This window comes from Anser cygnoides, unplaced genomic scaffold, assembly GCF_040182565.1.
Source record: "Anser cygnoides isolate HZ-2024a breed goose unplaced genomic scaffold, Taihu_goose_T2T_genome scaffold_46_1, whole genome shotgun sequence".
In the NCBI taxonomy this organism is placed as follows: domain Eukaryota; kingdom Metazoa; phylum Chordata; class Aves; order Anseriformes; family Anatidae; genus Anser; species Anser cygnoides.
The window spans coordinates 1,134,885-1,155,473 of NW_027103070.1; the positions used below are offsets into that span (position 1 = coordinate 1,134,885).

General features: G+C 36.4%; 1 protein-coding gene across 1 annotated transcript in view; it reads right to left on the reverse strand.

Annotated features, from left to right (window-relative positions):
• Positions 1-20,589, reverse strand: part of LOC136789456 (nipped-B-like protein) — a 100,229-nt gene that overhangs the window by 32,705 nt on the left and 46,935 nt on the right. The window contains exons 8-16 of the mRNA XM_066989515.1: positions 9,496-9,678; positions 6,967-7,164; positions 6,704-6,775; positions 6,523-6,612; positions 5,548-5,651; positions 4,020-4,106; positions 2,142-2,373; positions 587-738; positions 103-183 (exon numbers count right to left, since the gene is read on the reverse strand). Of these exons, the coding sequence (XP_066845616.1) occupies positions 103-183; positions 587-738; positions 2,142-2,373; positions 4,020-4,106; positions 5,548-5,651; positions 6,523-6,612; positions 6,704-6,775; positions 6,967-7,164; positions 9,496-9,678 (1,199 nt within the window). The remainder of the gene's footprint in view (positions 1-102; positions 184-586; positions 739-2,141; positions 2,374-4,019; positions 4,107-5,547; positions 5,652-6,522; positions 6,613-6,703; positions 6,776-6,966; positions 7,165-9,495; positions 9,679-20,589) is intronic.

Genomic DNA, 20,589 nt, shown 5'->3' on the forward strand with positions numbered 1-20,589 from the left:
CTTGAGCTCTAATTGTCCACCAGCAAAAATACAGCCTACGTAAATGTCCTAATAACTTTTGGATGTACAGGACCATGAAATCACAAATTAAAAATTACTTACTGCAGTCACTAATTTGATGGCACATAACTGTAGCTCACTGACATTTTCTACAAAGAAAGGTGTTATTCCCATAGATGATACCTATGAATGGGCAGAAAGTATTCTAAGTATATTTGACAGGCAAACTGATATTCATGCAATTTTACAAGCAGATTATTCATTCAGTAGATAAGGTATTCAACAACACATTACTTCATATTATTTGCAAATTTAATACAATTAGGTTAAACTTTTTCTTAGGTGTACAATAAATACCATTAAATATTTAAACATGAGGTGTTCTTTTCCTGCAGAAGAGAACAGGAAGATAACATACTACACAACAGACTAGTCAGTCTAATGTTAACCGTTAAAAAAGTTTGTACCGATTTTATATTTCATGTCATTGACATAATCACACTTTACAGTCCCTCTGGGAAAAAATAAAAAATAAAACAAAAATCCCACAACATTCTCAGACAGAAATTCTTCTGATAAAACTTACCTGAAGAATAGTTGTATCAGTAAGAAGCTGTATCTCTAGCAACTCTGACAAACTGCTGACAATCTCACAAACTTTGTTATACAACATCACTATAACTCTTTGCTTGTGGGTGGAACACTTAGCGCGTTTTGCTTTTGAACTTAAAACACTACCTAAAAAATCAAAATTATTTTCATTAATTTTTTCAATGTTTCAGTTGCATCAAATGCTAGAAAGATGATCGTTTTCTCAAAAAATGTCCCCCTAACAATTACACGACAGCATTGTGAATACAACTGTTTACAGAAAAAAAAAAATAGTAGCAACAGCTGGAAAGCAAGGATTTCATATGACATTAATTTTTCATAATTGTTCTGAATTCTAGATCCAAAATTTTTAAAACAGTTCTTGAAGTTGGACACCCACATCTGATTATATATATACAAAAGACAACAAAATGCTAAATGCAAAATAATTTTCACTGAAATAAATCATTACATAAACAGAGATTATGACTATAAAGTGACTTTTTCATACATATAATAACTATATGCACAAGGCAAACTTCAGACACACTTCTAAATAGTTTGGTCTAAATGGCACTATAGTTATTGCAGTAAACCTAAATATTAATACGACTAAGTTATTTAGGGGATGCGCTTAAGTCATTGTTATTTTTCTCTACATTTCATCATCCTCAAAATAACAGAAAACATTAACTCAGATGTTGTATGTTTTATTAGAGAACTATCAGTATAAGAGCTGCATATAGAAATATTCAGGGAAGTCATATAACTTGTATCATCATACAATAGATTAAAAAAAAGGAAAACATAATTGAGATCAGCCCTGATGAGAAGGACCTGGGGGTGTTGGTTGATGAGACGCTCAACATGAGCCAGCAGTGTGTGCTTGCAGTCCAGAAAGCCAACCGTATCCTGAGCTGCATCAAAAGAAGCGTGGGCAGCAGGTCGGGGGAGGTGATTCTCCTCCTCTACTCTGCTCATTTGAGACCCCAACTGGAATACTGTGTTCAGCTCTGGGGCCCCCAGCACAAGAAGGACATGGATGTATTAGAACGAGTTCAGAGAAAGGCCACAAAGATGATCAAGGGGCTGGAACACCTCTCCTATGAAGACAGGCTGAGAGAGTTGGCGTTGTTCAGCCTGGAGAAGAGAAGGCTCCGGGGAGACCTTATAGCAGCCTTCCAGTACCTAAAGAGGGCCTACAGGAAAGCTGGGGAGGGACTCCTGATCAGGCAGTGCAGTGATAGGGCAAGGAGTAATGGTTTTAAACTAAAGGAGGGTAGATTTAGATTAGATATAAGGAAGAAATTCTTCACTCAGAGGGTGGTGAGGCACTGGAACAGGTTGCTCAGAGAAGCTGTGGATGCCCCATCTGTGGAAGTGTTCAAGGCCAGGTCGGATGGGGCTTTGAGCAACCTGGTCTAGTGGAAGGTGTCCCTGCCCATGGCAGGGGGTTGGAATTAGATTATCTTAAAGGCCCCTTCCAAACCAAACCATTCTATGATAAATATAATGTGAAAAGATTTTTCAAAATCTCTGAGCATACTAACCACCATGAGGATCCAGTCTATATACAGGGTCATATTGAGGATAGAGAGTATTCTGCAAATGAAATTTTGTGTATTGAATATCTCTTTCTATTACATCCTCAATATATACGGCTTTAGGCATATTTGGCGATGTCATAATATTGATAGCAGTAAGACAAGCATCAGCAGATTTTGTCACTCTCTCCATAATAAGATCTCTCCATAATCTCTCCTCATCTTCAGTGTCATTGTTCTGTAACAGGCAAGAAAAGCAGGATAGTGTGAACAAAGAGGCAAATTTTTATCCTTACCAAGTACAATATAACAGTAACATTTTAATATATATCAATGGTAAGCACTATGAAGATCGCAACATTCTCTACTTAAGACTGATGTACCTTAGGCAAAATCTGAACATTAACATTTTCCTCTAACATTTTCCTTAGTGCTCTATGTATGCTGTTTGCTGCTTTGACAAGTCTAATTTTCACCACTAGAGGGAATTCTCACAAAATAAGACTGTTATAAATCACATGAAATTAATGAGAAGACGACTTTCTCCACAGACTGACTCATCTATTACCTATGGGTTTAAACTATGTCTTATCAAATATGACCATTTAAGTTTTAGCACTGGGTACATAATTCTGTATTTCTGTGTTTGTGCAAGTTATAAAAACAAACAAACAAGAGGCTAATTATGAGTATGCTGTTGGCTTTCCTTGTAAAAATAAGGGGTTGGTAAAACACTAATTTCTAACCTTATCAACTTTTTTCCCTTGAATCTAAAAGTATTGCAGTGCATTACATATATGGTAAAATATATATATATAAAAAAAATCAACAGACACCTGCAAATCAAGAGATCCCTGTAAAACTATTCCATGCAAGAAATTTAAGTTATTTGTATCTTGCACAAAGGAGGCTTTAAAAATACAAACAATTAGTTTTAAAACCTTTCTATTTTCTTGCTCATTAATCTTGGAAATAAAAAGAATCTGCAAGTGCATTTTGCCTTTGAATAATACCCTGACATGGAGGTAGGTTATCTTCACTGCACTGTAAAAATAGTATAAATTTACTCCTTAGCAGAAGGTTTCTTTGCCATAACGATCTAAATTACATTTAATAGGTTTTAAGAAAAATCTAAAACTTGTTTGGCTAAAGATTGCTTCTTTTTTTAATTGAAGCTTTGTCTCTGAATTGCAATCATGGGAAAATTTCAATAAGTGCTTAGTAAACTTGAGTTTTACTACAGAAAGCTAAAAGAAAAATATCACTTTAAAAGCACTGGCAAAAAGGCTCAACCATATTGCAACAGAGCAGGAAAACCATCACCTTTTCACTTATTTTCATATTGCTAAAGACATTCAGAACTGTATAGTGAAACTTATTTTTTAGGTAGTCCTGTGTGGAGTTAGGAGTTGGACTTGATGATCCTTCCAACTCAGGATATTCTATGATTTAAAATGCCTCCTCAGTTCTTAATGCTCGGGGGAAGAATATGCTCTGCATGAAAGCTGTACTTTCTTCTACTGTGTAAGGGAAGTTTTATGGACAACTAGCAAAGAAATTTCCACTGGTGCAAGTTATACCAGTTACCACAAATATTTAAGGATGAAACAATAATATTTAAAATTAAGTCAAGAGACAACTTGATTACTCCCAATACATCTGTTTGTTAACAATACTATAGTAAAATGTTTAGTACTGAAAGAATATAATCAATTGAATTTTAATTCTAATCTTAAAATTTGACAGTCTGTTAATCATATACATATAAAATCAGAAATTCCTTTCACACACATGCACAGTATTTGAAATTATCATTAAATGGGACTCAAGTGAAGAAAACCCTATGCTGAACAGTGGTATGAAATGATCTAATTTGAAACTCACATGGTTAAGTAACGTAGAAAGCTTTGATCCATCTTGGATATTCTTCTCCAAAATATTCAGGACCTTTACCGTTTTATCTGTTGAAAGCTAAAACAAGAAAACAAATCAAGCAACTGTAGACACACAAAAGCTTCCAAATTGCTGAAAAGATGTCCATGGATGAAGGATAGAAAATGTTATGTAATTCCAGCATTAAACTTAAATCGTAAGCACTTTTGAGATAAGGATCGGATCTTGACTTGTCAGTTTCTGACACAGCACGACTGAGAATGCTGATAATAACCAAACTAGTGAAATATGTTCTAAGATTGCAATCAAACTGCATTTTTCAACCAAATCCATAGGAATAGGTTTAAAACTGCATATCTGCAAATAATGTATAGTTATACACTCTTGATTCTAGAAATTGAAATTTACCAAAACCAAATATGAATCACTAATTCTAGCTGACCATATAGAACTTAGAAGAAAATCCAAACCTTATGGACAAACAGAAACAAAATTAATTGATATTTGAGTGCTAATACAGAGGAAATGTATTCTTAGTAATCTTGTTAACTTTGAAAAATTAGCATGTTGAAAAAAAGTAACTCAAACTCGCTTACTGATGTTCTACAGAATTACAATCAAATAATCTGTAGAATATGCTGAACTCCAGAAGAACCAGTTTCACTCATACAGATAATAGTGGTGCTCACCTTTAGAAGCAACACATTTCTGAGTTTATGTACACATGTATGTACAAAAATTAAGGAATAAAGGTTAAGGGTGAGAACTATCAAGAAGGCAAAATACTCAGGTTGAAAATATCCTACAAATGAAGGTAGGGAGGACTGAAGAAAAGGCCAGGAAGAATACCTAAATCTTGGGTTAAAGAATATCCTTCGGAGTGACTTGTATAATAAGTGGCTTCACAGACATTTCATAAACATAGTAAGTGGTCAAGAGCAGGCAGAGTTAAGAGTGTAACATAAGACTGCCCTAAGCCAAGAGTTCTAGGAAGATAAGGAAAGCAAGAACATTGTTCCTAGAGGTGTGATACCAACAGTTTGCACCAGCATAGAAAATTCCCTTGAACCAAAGTCAGGAAGAGTATGACAAAGAAACCACAGCATGTAGTCTACAGAAAATGAATCTTATCACCTGGGTCATTAAATCTTTTAACTTTGAAAGGGTTTTCTGGAGAGAGGGTACAAATAGGCAATTCAGTATGATGCTAGATGAACATCATATATTTACAATGCACTGACATTATATTAGAAAGGGTGGATTTTTTGACTTTTCTGGTAAGGTCTGTTTTACTGTGGTTGCTTAACACTAGCTGTAAGGAACAAAGACTATAGATTGATGTGCTTTTGTGAAAATAGATTAATAATTTTAGATTTTACTGCTCAGACATTTGTGTTACATATTGGTACATTGTGCTCTCAGTCACTGCTGACACTGAATGTTATTACACTAGATATGTGCTTTTTGTATATTTAACAAAATTAAATGTTCAAAAGATGTAAAGACTATGAAGATGTACCTTGTCCATAATGCCCATTGCCTTGATTTTTGCAGATTCACTACCCAACTCGCTAAGCTGATGTTTTCCCAGTAGCAATTCCTGTGGAATCTCATCATCATCGCCTTAAAAAAATGAAATAAAAAAAATTGTCACATTTCTAATAAGACTTCAAAGAAGCCACTATTTACAGCTAAGATGAAAAAGCAAACCCATTTATTGCAGTTCTTTCATTAAGTACCACCCTCATTTCAGTAAAACAAATCTTAAATGATTGTAGTTCTAATTCTGAAATTCAAATCTTGGTCAGAATAATAGATGAAAAACACATATATCTTGGGATACACTGTGTTCTAATCACAATTGCCCTTACAAAAAAAAAAAAACACATGACATTAGAAGACACTGAAATCATTGGTTCGTAATATGTTTCACTTTTAAATCCAAGGGTGTAGACATGATTACTTTAAAAACTAGTCATTTGTTTATTAGGTTCCTCCCCTTGTTCTAATACTGTGACAAAGATGGTAGGAAAGAAATTATACAAATGCTCCATCATCCATTTCAATTGATAGTCATCTTGGTCAACCTGAACTACTTTACTGGACACTGACACTAAGCTGGACGATTTTCCAGTGAAAGGGATAAGGAGTACACATAGATTCAGTGTCTCAGCCATAAGTGTACAAGCACTGTGGCAAGGCCACAGCAGATGCACTCTAGTAGACTATTATTTCTCTCATTATGATTTATGACCCTTTTGGATTTTGCAGGAAGGAGGAAGGAAGATCATCTTCCTCTAGTAGCAAGTGAAATTGTAAAGGTAAAGGCTCCTGCTACTCAAGGTGGAAGCCATATAAACACAATATACCCTAGCATGTATCACAGACAATTAAATCAGAAAGAAGGAAGTCTGAAAATACTGAGATGCAATTTTTTTAGTGTTTCTTGTATTTCTAATTAGGGGAAGCATTTTGAAAATTTCTGACATATTACCAAAAGCTGTGAAATCCATGTCTTCCAGATTTTCCAAAATATTTTCCATTGAAGCAGTAAACCTTTTAAAAGTTGAAGAATCCATCATTTCTGGTGGGAAAAAAAAAAAAAAGTATATATAATTATTTTTATATAAAATACATAAAATCCAAACTGAAGAAAATAAGTCTTCTAAAGTTACCTTCAGGTGTTAGTTTAGGTTCATAAGCTTTCCTTTTCTTTTGTTTTTCTTTTTTCTTCATTTTTCTAGCCACTAATTAGAGAATAAAGAGTGAAACAAATACTTTCTGGAACTGAAATAAAGGATTATTTACATTTCTCATGCTTGTATTAAATACTGCATATAAAGATGCTTTTTAAAGCATTTTAAAATGTTCAAATTATTAAAAAAAACATATTGTTTTCATAATACTAGTGTATTTTTAAAGGATAATGATCAGTTACCCTCACTGAGACTAGGAGGAGGAGAATAATCATCCATATCAGAGTCATCGGGACTACGATTACGGTAACGGCCACTACCAGAAGTCCTCCTTCCTTCATGATAATGACCACTTCTCCTGTGGTCACCAGAACTTCTTCTGTCATGTTCTTCATATTCCCAAGCTTCATCTCTATCCTTTTTATGTCTTTTTCGAGAAGCTAGAAATGAAATGCATTTTCATTTTAAGTATAAAAATTCTATTTTCAATAGCTCAAAATTATACATTTACAAGTTAAACATTAGCATATAAATGTTCCATAAAACAAGTGAACACTAAAACCATTATATAAAGTTCTGTTATGGCATTATTTTAACAATTCAATTTGAATTACATGAAAACCATGCCTGAAATCGCCAAAGACAACAGCAAACACTTAAAATATAAGTTTAAAGGGCACTTGTCCTTTTAAACAAAGGAGAATAGAACAAAATAAAATAATTTTCATCCTTTCCTTTCATAAGAGAACATTGAGATAATTTCTTCAGTTATGTAATTGGGTCTATTAATAGGCATCCATGTTACAATTCAGTGTTTGCTTTGCCTATCACACAGGAAGTTCCAATGAGACTTAGCAATCTAGCTGCTTAAAGATATTCTGTTTTGCCAAGACACCCCCAAAAAATTGTCTTGAAATATATATTGCAGTGAATTCAGTGTAAAGGAGAAAGCTGCAGTCACAATTCCAAGCTAAACAGTATGTATACACCACTGAAAGTTGTTATAACCAGTTTTCAGTAAGGACCAAAAGGCACAGCAGAAATCAGTGTTGAAGAAATTGGGATAAACGTTCTCTATAGAAACAGAGATTTAGTGGAAATAAGATATCGGGGGAGGGGAACTGAGTTCTCTGTTATTTTCAAAGATAGTCTCATGCATCTTTAAGGGGAGAGGGTGCTAAGAAGTAATAGGAAAACGATATGGATGAGGACGTAGCTTCATCCATGAAAGTCTCTACTATTTAATGTAACAGGATAACTGGGGCTAGCAAAGAGATGTCTAATACAGACTGTGCTGTGAAGATCAAAATGTCTCCAAAACATTACATTCTAGACTAGCAGAGTATATTATTCTTGTGAACTGGTATATAACAGCCCTTACATCTGTATGTGTTTCTACCAAACTCTCCTGAAGTTTAGAGAGGTATGAATGTGTACAGGGTTGTTTCTGAGCAAAATGGCTCCAAGCATTTATACAGAACTGGAACAGAACTGACATGGAATTTCCACAACCCCAGTTTATTGAGAAGAATAGGAAAGATATTATACATACCAGAATATAGCCAATGGACAGCCCGTGCTAAGTACAAATAAAAAAAAATATTGAACGTGAGGTGCTACTCTGCACTGCACACTAGAGGGCTTCCACTGCTGAAAACAATATGAAATTTCTGCAAAGAAGTGGTTCAAGACTTTAAAGTAGTAACTTAGCTTAGGCTTTGAGCTGTACTGCTTCTGAATCAGACTTGCTTCTGGAGGCAGTACAGTCATGTTCATGATGCCTGAGCTACTAAACAGTTTCAGTTCTAAACTGGTTGAGAGTTAACTGCAACTGAAGAAAGGGAGGGCTATCTGGGTTACCTGAAGTGAGTGGATTGGTTAAAGAAATAAGTGTTTTATGGAAAAAGACTTCACACATCTTAACTGATTCATTTTTCCCCTCGTGAGACAGTACTTTGTGGAGGCAGATGAATTCTGTCTCCACAGTTTATAGATAATCAGTAGCAATTTAAATTCTGTAAGAAGAATTCTGGCCCCAGCTATGTCTCTATAAGAAAAGTAACTTCCAATATCACTTTCCAGCAGAAATTTAAATTGACCATTTTATCAATGCTGCATGATAAAAGAAAATGTATTACAGTTGTGTTGGCTCTGCAAGGCAAAAAATATGAACATGGGAACAGCTATTCACATTTAGACATTTTATCTACTTCTAAGTAAACTTTGTAGAGCAATTGAATAAAAAAATGTAAGCTTTAATAACATTTCAAAAATACTATTAATTTTATACATAATTTTAATTTCTCATCATTTAATGGAATGAGATGCTCAAAGAAACTTATGTTCTATAACAACCACTCCTTCATATTTTTTAAAGTTTAATTTTAGACAGCAAATTCTGAAATAGATATTTGAAACAATACGAATCTATTAAGTGTAAAATTTTCCATTCTCTTCATCATTTTGTCTCATTTTAATTCAGTTCTACAGTATCCTTTAAGAAATATTCTAATTCATTTTTAAATCAGATGTCCTCACTGAATTTTTTAGAATGATGGCCAGATCTCTTGACTGTATGTAATGAACCTAGATTACCTTAAAGCATATAATTACTGTGCAAGATTTTCTTAATTTACATTACTTCATATTTAAGAATTTCAACAGCCACTGTGGCTAAAAGCTAGATTAAGATGTCTGAAATTTGTGACAATCCTCTCCATTCCCAACCAACTTAAATAATAGCAGTAGAAACAGAAGGATGTACTACTTACATTCAAAAGCTTCTTCACTGTCATTGTCTTCATCAGAACTGATTTCAGCATATTTTGGTTTCTCATTAACTGTGCTACGTTTGCGCTTGTTCATTTTCACACGTTCACAAAGTGGCATGGTGGATTCAATTTCTGCCAGGAGCTCAGGAGGCAAGTCCTTTAACACTGACTGATCTATGCTACCTATTAACGGAGAGTAAGAACAGTAAATGTGAATCTGAAGATAAAAAAGGGCCCAACACTTCAACCCTTTCTCAGGAACCGCTTACAGTATATTCGCTAACAATTTCATGGTTAGATATACCTGGATGTATTTGACAGGACTTTCTAAAGCTGTATATATTGTTCACACTGCAACTGGAAATTAACATAATAAATTGCATAAACATCTCCTTCAACAAAATATTTTGTCAGGCATATAAATAAAACAAATTCAAATTGGTGAATTACATTTGTAAAACAACATCCCTGCTCTACTTCCACAAAATTTAGTCTTATTTTTGTTCATCCTCTGAACTTAACAGGTTTTCCTGAAAGTATAGGTAAATTAATGATTCAGCGTGCCTCATTATAGCTCAATTCATTCTCAATCATATTATTTAGTGTAAATAAAACAGTAATCTTCTCTTTTCCAATATGTAGGGACAATCTGTGGCAGAATCTCCAGGTTCTTATCCCTAAATATAAGCCAAATCATTGACATCCCAAACTCTGCCTCAGGTGATTTCTTACCTCCTACTAATAGCTTTTTTTTTAATGCAACCCACATTTTTGCTTGATTTTGCTACAAAGCAAAGTTGAAAGAAAGATTTTTGTTTAATATAGAAAAACAGCAAGCTGGACCACAACAGGTTTCTTTTCCACTGAAGTAAACAGACAACATTGCACCATTCTCATCACATTTTGAAACTGATATTAAACACGTACGCAGTCAGCACAAAGGAGATTTACAGTGAATTTTTTATTGTTATTTGATGTCTTATTATTTATCAAAGAGCCTTACTGCACAAATCTGAAGACTATTGGACTGAATTGTTAACCTTTTTCCAACAAAATAAATGCCTCTGTCACAAGCGTTTCTCTCTCCTTCCCCAAGGTATACTCTATTATTTAGATACAAAAGAAATCACCTGACAATTGTGCTATATCAATGAAATATGTATATTGATATGTATATATATTTTCTAGATTTACTTTTTAATTGCATTCACTACATCAGTAACTTAACTTTCTAAAATTTATTTCAATTATTACAGTAACATCCCATCTCCTAATCCAGTCTTAGTCTTCCCCCATATTTTTAAACACATTTAGCCGGAATTAGAATAATCTTAATATTAGAAAATAGTTTCCAGCAATACATTAAAAAAAAAACAAAAAACAGGTTTCATATATTTCTGGTTTAACATCTCTCTACATCCAAAAAAGTTGCCTATGAACAATGAAACTAGCAATCAATATTATTTTTCTATAATTCTCAAGTATGTTCAAGGAAGTCATCTCACTTAAGTGCATTTAAAAAAAAAAAAAGAAGTTTGAATTTAAAATATTGATTACTTTGAACATTTTTGAAACGAGGTAGGGAAATATCTATAAAATAGACAACGAAAGTTGTCCCTGCTTCCCCCACACCACGGTCATTTGCTTTAAGTTGCAATCCTTAGATATTCAACACCTGTCAAAGGTACCTAAATTCTCAATATTGTTTTCAAAAATGCTACAAAACATTTCACAGTGTGGTTATTCCTTGCGTTCTAGGCACTTGACTGAAGATAGGAAGAAGTATGCCAGCACAGACCGAATAGTTTGTCTGTGTGTACTACCAGCTGACTGGATGTCAGCCAGGTCTAATCTGGAGGTTGCACAAATGTGTTTGAGCAGTGGCATCCCCACGCTAACTGTCCATGTCCCTTTGTATACATATGCAGCATCTGAGGAGAGTTAGCTTACATCCAGCCCCAGACAAGAGGGAAATTTGTATATATGTATTTTAAGACAATTTCCACAGGCACAGACCATTCACCAAAGGGCCTCAGAACCTGGTTCTCCTAACACAAATGCTCAATTTTAAGCACTATGGGTAAATTCATTGAAGTCAGCACGACTACTCACAGAGCATAAAACCTACAGGAAATCTGGCCAAAGACACTGCAAAAACCAGCTATAAGTAAAGAAACAAAAGCTGCATTAAGATTCATATAGATGTTTAAAAGCCATATGCACATACACCAACAAGAGTATTTTCTACAAATATATATTTAAGCCTTTCCAAATCTATTATGAAAAGTATATTTAAAAACAGAATAATTAGTTAGATCACTTGGAGAGGAAATGAGAAAAGGAAACAAATCAGTAATGGATTGTATATCCAGCTTGGCAAGAGTTCCATGACTGAAGACACCTACTCAATTTCAAAACTATGTCTGAATGTTTCATGATGTTTCATGAATAAGGTTGTGATCATTGCTTTGAGGAACTGCTAGAACAATTTATTCTTTATTTTGCTTACACTGTGCACAAAGAATGTCTATGCAAGATGAACAGTGATTTATTTTAAGTAAGAAAACCATTAAAAACAAACAAAAAAACAAAAAACCCTAAACAATAAACAGAAACCACAGGCTACTACTCTCCTATCTCCTAGGAATATCTGTTCTTGCTTTCCTTATTGATTTTGTTCCTAGGGTAGAACAATACTCAATTTTTAAAAATAAGTCAATTGCTACCAGCTTAATTAGACATCAATGAAAAAATAAAAATGCAAGTACTTTAAATATTTGGAAAAATAACCATTTCTTTCTCAGAAGTCCCAAGTTTGTTTGTTTGTGTTTGTGTTGTTTTTTTTTTACGTTCTCCAATGCCAAATTCAACTAATTGCTTGAACTGCACTCTCTCCAGTTACAAATATTTCAGGTGATGGTATAAGCTTCCCCTTTATTCTATTTATTAGAAAATACGTAAGGAATTCTTTATTCCAGAAGGGAATAGTAGAAAAGAGAAAAAATGGAATTACTGTAAAGTTCTCTATAAGCCATCTTTAAAGATTTTGTATCTTTCACAATGTTCCCTGGAGCAAGACTGCTACATGTTTCCTTAGGTGCTGAAGATTATAAATAACCAAATCTAAAGAGTTTTACTCATGCAGTTATGCATGACTATGTGTGTATCAATAATTCTGATATACATGGAAAAGGACTGCACATCCTTTTTTGAATTCAAGGATATTATATACTGCAGGAGAGTCAAGAGTTTATATTTATTTTACTTTACTATTTATGTTATGTTGAATAAGGGCCATCCAATCTTCACTAGAAACATCTTACTAAATTCATTCTTTTACAGCTCCATATTTTATTATAAATGTACTTATTTGTTCATAGTAGTAAAGAAATACTTATGAGAATCCAGTTTATTGCAAGAATCGTGTCACACAGCAACAAACATTAGGCTGTAAAAACCATGCCTTTTCAGTTTACAAGATCCTTTTCAAAAATTATTAAAAGAATATATAACATAAAACCCCATGAAAGCATCTACAAAAACATGTATGATCACCTACAATTTTTCAATTTGTTTGATACATTTTCTAAAACTTGGTACCTCCCTTTCCTGCTTCCACTTTAATCAGCTGCATTTGCCTCTAGTTTCCATGGCTTTTTAAATAGCAAAGGAGAAAGTAACTTTACTAAAAAGTTAGTCTACAAGTTAATAAGAATGTAATAAGAATGCCCCCAGAAACTAGGCTTTCTGAAAAACTGTCGTGGTCAAAGGAATAACTCCCTCCCTCTCCACCCCCCCACGCCCACCCCCGTATGTTTTCCACATACAGTAGAAAGAGTTCTACAAATACTTAGTGAACATAATTTTTCCCTTCTTTACATATGGCTTAAAAAATGGAAAGGCATGGATATGATTCAAAAGTAAAGCATTGCTTTTTGTTCATAATTTGATGTGTGGTTTCAAGTTTGTAGAACAGCCTTTAACTTTAGCTAATGTTTTCTAAAATCTAATCTTTAGAAGTATCCAAGCTCACTTTGCCTTGAATTTGCAAGTCAAGTAGATCTCCCTGATTCAAATAGATACATCCATTACCAGAATGCCTTCAAGAGAGGTTGAAGAGGAAGGAGGGGAAAAAAAAAGTAATAACATTATGGACTTTTATTGGATCCATTCAATATGGACAGCAACTATATTTTGACACAACAATCAGTGCCACCCATACAAAAACTTCAAACTAGCATAGGTCAGCTTTTCAGAATCAGAAAGGCTGTTCACGCCATTAAATCAAAACCAACACTAATAAACTGTTACCTTGTCAGTAATGATTTATTTTTACTTTCCAAACTAGAGAAAACAGATGTACAGTTTACATTTTGGTGTGATTTCCTGTGAACTAACCAGCCATCAAGATTCGAAAACATTAAAAAAAAAAACCAAACTCCAAATTTGAAATATCCCTCAGTGTGCGAATTTAACAATACCCTTTCCACTGCACTTTCCCTTAAAATGCTCCTGTATGTTGTTTATATTGTGCACTGAGTCCTTGGTGATGCAAGTCCCTTGTCCACTGGCTTCATACTCCTCCAAGTAATTCTGTGCCCTGGACAAGTTTCAAGAATGGAAGGGGAATCACAAGGCAATGGCAGTCCTTTTCTCAAAGAGGAATTTAAGGCATGGCGAAGACACATAAGACTCATAAGAAAGAAGTTCGACTTTTATCTCAATACCATATCGTTAGCTGAAAAACACACAGCCAAGATGAATACTGACCAAAAATAATCCACGCAGTAGTCTGTTTACTTCTGTGGCTTTCATTGTTCCTCTCCCACTCTACCTCAAAGTTTGTGGAAGGGTATACAGCTATAATACATATAAACCCTCTATCAAGCCCCTTAACCTCACATTTTGAGTACATTCATGAAGGGATAACTCTTGAGGATCAAGATGCATGGGCGCAGCTGCGCGTGTACCCCCTCAAGAGGATGGAGACTCAGACCCCTCAGCACCACTGCCCAAGGGACTGTGCCCACAGGAGTCTCTGTGGCAATGGATTTGGCGGGAGGAAGAGGAAGCATATCCTGTATCATTCCTTAGAACCTGCTTGAACACATCTTTCAAAATCATTTTTCCTCATCTACCCCAGTACTGGCACAAAGGGAAGATTCCCTGACTCTGGCTAATAAAAGGAGAGGTTCAGCCTCCTTGTTTATATTCCAGTCCTCAGCTCTGGCTTTGAGAAATGAGACCCAGCCAGGTTGGTTGGTCAGAGAAGAATCTGGACACAGCAACTGAATAAATCCCATGATGTAGCAGAGGTCATAACTGCCCACAGCTAAGCAGCACAGAATCAAAAATGATTTTATAATAGCACAAAATATTCCTAGAAGCAGGAATTGTGTTTTGAACTAACCCTATTTTAAACTGGATTTAAGCTAAATCACAGCAATGATGTTGAATGTGATAAGGCCAGAAGAAGACGTTTTATTGAAAGATGGATGGATGACAGGAAAATCAAAGGGCAAGAAATACAAGCAGATAAGAGAAGGAAAGAAAAATCAAAATGTACTAAGCTACATGAAATATGAGAGATGGGAGAAGAAATGTAATAGTAATGCTAAAGGCAACACTAGAAAAGATGTTATACTCTATTAAGAAATATAAGATGAACTAAATAAAGAATTCTTATGAAAATTACATTTCCTAGTCCATTAAAATGTTTACAACTAAAAATAGCAGAGTAAAACAGTGAATAGTATTTCTTTTAATTGGAGTGAGGACACTGGAAATCACATGAATATTTTCTGTATCAGTCAGTTGTTGACAAGTAGACTCTGGCTTATAAAAATATCGCTTGATGAATTATGAACCTTTTCAGACACTGGAGTTCGCCTAATTATTTAGCATAATATATCATAAGTTATCAGGAACTTGGACAAAGCACATAAAACTAAAAATGCACATGAAAAATATGAAGTTCAAAAGACACCTTCTCCAAAATCTGTCCAGCTGAACATTCAAAACTTGATTTGTAAGAGAAATGTAGGGAAATACTCATATTTTCAGGATAAAAAGTAAATATCTAACAAGGAGGCTCACATTTTACCAAAAAAAAAAAAAAAAGTAATACTCATCTTGAATTATTCAGTCTTTAAGACTCAACAGTCAGGTTAGTAGAGAATAGATTTCGACCAATAAATTCACTATACCAATATCACTCTGTACACATACACATAAACCATTATATATGCAGAACAGGATTTCTATATCATTTCTCATCAAATCACCTTTGAAATAAAACATTTCAATCTCACATTCATAAGTAATGAGATACCTGTAATTGCATTCATAAATAATCCTGTATACAGCTCAAATCCTCTCCCCTACCAATTGTTTTGTCTATTTTCAGACATGACAGCTCTGTAAACACTGTGTAAGAACTATGTAAGAAATTTAAATGCTTTAAATGACAAAATTTATAAAAGGAACACTGACCACTGAGTAACACTTATTTCACAATGTGAGATGATCTACTTCAGTTTGAAAACAAAGCCAAAATTATAATCAAAAAGAAATTATTGAAGAAAAGCAATCATATAAAAAAGCATTAACTCAGCAAAAGAGAAAAACAATCAAATATTAAACCTAACAAGAAGCTATATCTCATATTATCCTCTCAACATTACTAATTTAAATAAGTCAGCCAATTGTTTAGCAGTTCCTTTCCTCTTTCCACATACACTGGACCCTAAAGACAGCAATGTCTGAATGTCTCCTAAAGACAGAACCTTTTTGTAAGTTTATTATCACACAGCCTTGTCCCTGGATTCAGCTGGGATAGAGCTAATTTTTTTATAGGGGCTGGTATGTTGCCTTGTTTTGAATTTAGGACAAGAATAATGCTGATAACACACAGATGTTTTAATTGTTGCAGAGCAGTGCTCACACAGAGCCAAGGACTTTTCAGTTTCTTATACCACCCTGCCAGTGAGGAGGGTGGGGGTGCACAAGGAGCTGGGAGGGGACAGAACCAGGACAGCTGACCCAAACTGGTCAAAGGCATATTCCATGGCATGTGATGTCATGCTGAAAAATAAAACTGGGGGAGTTGAACAGGAGGGTTGCCTCTGCTCGGGGTCTGTCTGAGCATCAGTAGGCGGATGGTGAGCAATTGCATTGTGCATCACTTGTTTTGTTTATTCTTTTTTGTTCTTATTATTCTTTGTTGCCTTTTTTTTCTTTTTTTTTTTCCTTTCCTCCTTCTTTCTTCCCCCCCCCTTTCTTATTAAACTGTCCTTATCTCAACCCATGAGTTCTTGGCACTTACCTTTTCAATTTTCTCCCCCATCCCCCTGGGACTGGGTGAGTGAGCAACCATCTGTGTGGTGCTTAGCTGCCTAACAGGTTAAACCACAGTGGTCCTTCTAGCGCCCAATGCAAGGCAATACAATGGAAGAAGTATTTGAGAAAGGGAAGAAAACAGTCCAAATCCTTCTGAAGGCTGGTTTTGCCATAAAACAAAATAAAGTTAAAGGACCTGCAGGAGAGATCCAGTTTTTAGGAATAAAATGGCAAGATGGACATCATCAAATCCCAATGGATGTGATCAACAAAATAACAGCTATGTCTCCACCAACTAGCAAAAAAAAACCCACAAGCTTTCTCAGGTGTCGTGGGGTTTTGGAGAATGCACATTCCAAATTACAGTCTGATTGTAAGCCCGCTCTATCAAGTGACCTGGAAGAAAAACAATTTCAAATCGGGCCCCGAGCAAGGACAAGCCTTTGAACAAATTAAATGGGGGATATTTCATGCAGTAGCCCTTGGGTCCGTTTGAGCAGGACAAGATGTAAAAAATGTGCTCTACATCGCAGCTTGGGAAAATGGCCTCGCCTGGAGCCTCTGGAAGAAAGAACCAGAGCAGACTCATGGTCAACCCCTAGGGTTTTGGAGTCAGGGATACAGAGGATCCGAGGTATTGGCCGCGTATGAAGGGTTCAAGCTGCTTCAGAAGTGGTTGGTACTGAAGCACAGCTCCTCTTGGCACCCCGACTGCTGGTTCTGGGCTGGATATTCAAAGGGAGGCTCCCCTCTACACATCATGCAACTGATGCTACATGGAGCAAGTGGGTTGGATTGATCACACAGCAGGCTTGAATAGGAAACCCCAGTTCCCCAGGAATCTTGGAAGTTATTATGGACTGGCCAGAAGGCAAAGATTTCAGAATATCACCAGAGAAGGAGGTGACACGTTCTGCAGAGGCCCCACTGTACAACAAGCTACCGGAAAATGAGACACAACATGCCCTGTCCACTGAAGGGTCCTGTCATATCGTGGGAAAGCATCAGAGGTGGAAGGCTGCTGTATGGAGTCCTACACAACAGGTTGCCGAAACTGCTGAAGGAGAAAGTGAATCAAGCCAATTTGCAGAAGTGAAGGCCATCCAGCTGGCTTTAGATATTGCTGAACGAGAAAAGTGGCCAGTTCTCTATCTCTATACTGATTCATTGATGGTAGCAAATGCCCCGTGGGGGTGGTTACAGCAATGGAAGCAGAACAACTGGCAGCGCAGGGGCAAGCCCATCTGGGCTGCTGCATTGTGGTAAGATATTGCTGCCCAGGCAGAGAATCTGGTAGTAAAGGTACGCCATGTAGATGGTCATGTGCCCAAGAGTCAGGCCACTGAAGAACATCAAAACAACCAGCAGGTGGATCAGGCTGCTAAGATTGAAGTGGCTCAGGTGGACCTGGACTGGCAACATAAAGGTGAATTATTTATAGCCCGATGGGCCCATGACACCTCAGGCCATCAAGGTAGAGATGCAACCTACAGATGGGCTCGTGATCGAGGGGTGGACCTGACCATGGACACTATAACACAGGTTATTCATGATTGTGAAACATGTGCTGCAATCAAGCAAGACAAACGGTCAAAGCCTCTTTGGTATGGAGGACGATGGCTGAAATATAAATATGGAGAGGCCTGGCAGATTGATTACATCACACTCCCTCAAACCCGCAACGGCAAGCGCCACGTACTTACAATGGTGGAAGCAACCACCGGATGGCTGGAAACATATTCTGTGCCCCATGCCACCACCTGGAACACTATCCTGGGCCTTGAAAAGCAAGTCCTATGGCGACATGGCACCCCAAAAAGAATTGAGTCAGACAATGGGACTCGTTTGCAAAACAACCTTATAGACACCTGGGACAGAGAATGGCACTGAGTGGGTATATCACATCCCTTATCATGCACCAGCCTCTGGGAAAATCAAACGATATAATGGATTGTTAAAGACTACACTGAAACCAACAGGTGCTGGGACATTCAAACACTGGGATACACATTTAGGAAAGGCCACCTGGTTAGTCAATACTAGGGGATCTGCCAACTGAGCTGGCCCTGCCCACTCAAACCTGTTATGTACTGTAGAAGGGGATAAAGGCCCTGTAGTGCACATAAAAACATGTTTGGGAAGAGAGTCTGGGTTATTCCTGCCTCAGGCAAAGGTAAACCCATCCATGGGATTGCTTTTTCTCAAGGACCTGGGTGCACTTGGTGAGTAATGCAGAAAGATGGCAAAGTTTGATGTGTACCCTAAAGGTGATTTAACGTTGGGTGAGAATAGCCAATGATTTGAATTATACAGCATTATATGTCAATTGGCACGATATATCATCACAACTATGGTTGCTATATGCCTTATCAACGGTATTACCGTAAGAGTCACCCAGATTAATGACGAATTAATCTTGATGGAACCAGGCAAGTGCAGCAGTGATGTGACCAGAGCTGGCTTCAACATGCGATACTCCAACACCACACACCATCTCTCCTGTCCAGAAGGACCATTATGACCAAAATCATAGACTAAAATGAACTTGATGAACATTTTAAAGGGACATTTAAATGGACATTTTAAAGGTTTGGCCCACAGACTAAGGGGATGATATGTGTTTGTGTATCAATGCATGGAAAGGATGGTGCAATTAATGAGAATGTATTGGAAAGCGTAAGACCTGAGCATGACATAGATGGTATGGAATTAGGGGTGGATATTGTCCTGGTTTCAGCTGGGATAGAGTTAATTTTCTACCAAGTAGCTGGTATGGTGCCATATTTTGGATTTAGGATGAGAATAATGCTGATAACACATTGATGTTTTAGTTGCTGCAGAACAGTGCTTACGCTAAGTCAAGGACTTTTTAGCTTCTCATACTGCCCAGCCAGCAAGGAGTCTGGGGGTGCACAGGAAGCTGGGAGAGGACACAGCCAGGACAGCTGACCCAAACCAGCCAAAGGGATATTCCATACCATACGGCATCATGCTGAACAATAAAACAGGGGGGAGTTGGCCCGGGAGGGGGGGGGGGTACCGTTGCTTGGGGGCTGGCTGGGCATCGGTCAGCTGGTGGGGAGCAACTTCATTGTGCATCACTTGCTTCGGTTTTTTTTTGTTTGTTTGTTATTTTTTCCTTCTTTTCTTTCTTGTTTTTCCTTTGTTATTAAACTGTCTTTATCTCAACCCATGAGTTCTTGCACTTCTCTTTTCAGTTTTTCTCCCCCATCCCACTGGAGGGTGGGGGAGTGAGTGAATAGCAGTGTGGTGTTTAGCTGCCTGCTGGTTTAAAACCATAACAAGCTTGAAGTGTAGACACTCTGTAAAAGTGATGTATTTATAGTGTAAGAGAGGCAAATGGTATTTTTGAAGTCTGTTCTTGTTCTATGATGTCAAAACATCTCTTGGCAAACCACATTTCAGTCCTAATTAAAAATATAAAAGAAACTTAGGGCTTGTCTAAGTAGCATATTCCACCTCTTCAGTTACACTGATTTCGTTAAAATAGTAACCGTCCCTTATATAGGCACACTTAAACCAGTTTAATTCATACATATACCCATTATATTTAGCTAGATAAATTACCAGATTAGACTCATGTAGCTGAAAGTACAGCTTAAAACCATTTACGTATTCCCACATTAGGTACTTGCACCGAAACAAATAAATCACTTCAAGATTTCCAGTAACAAGCCCTGAGATGAGTTTCACTTTGATTCCCTGAAATCACCACATAAGCAAGCATATAAACTA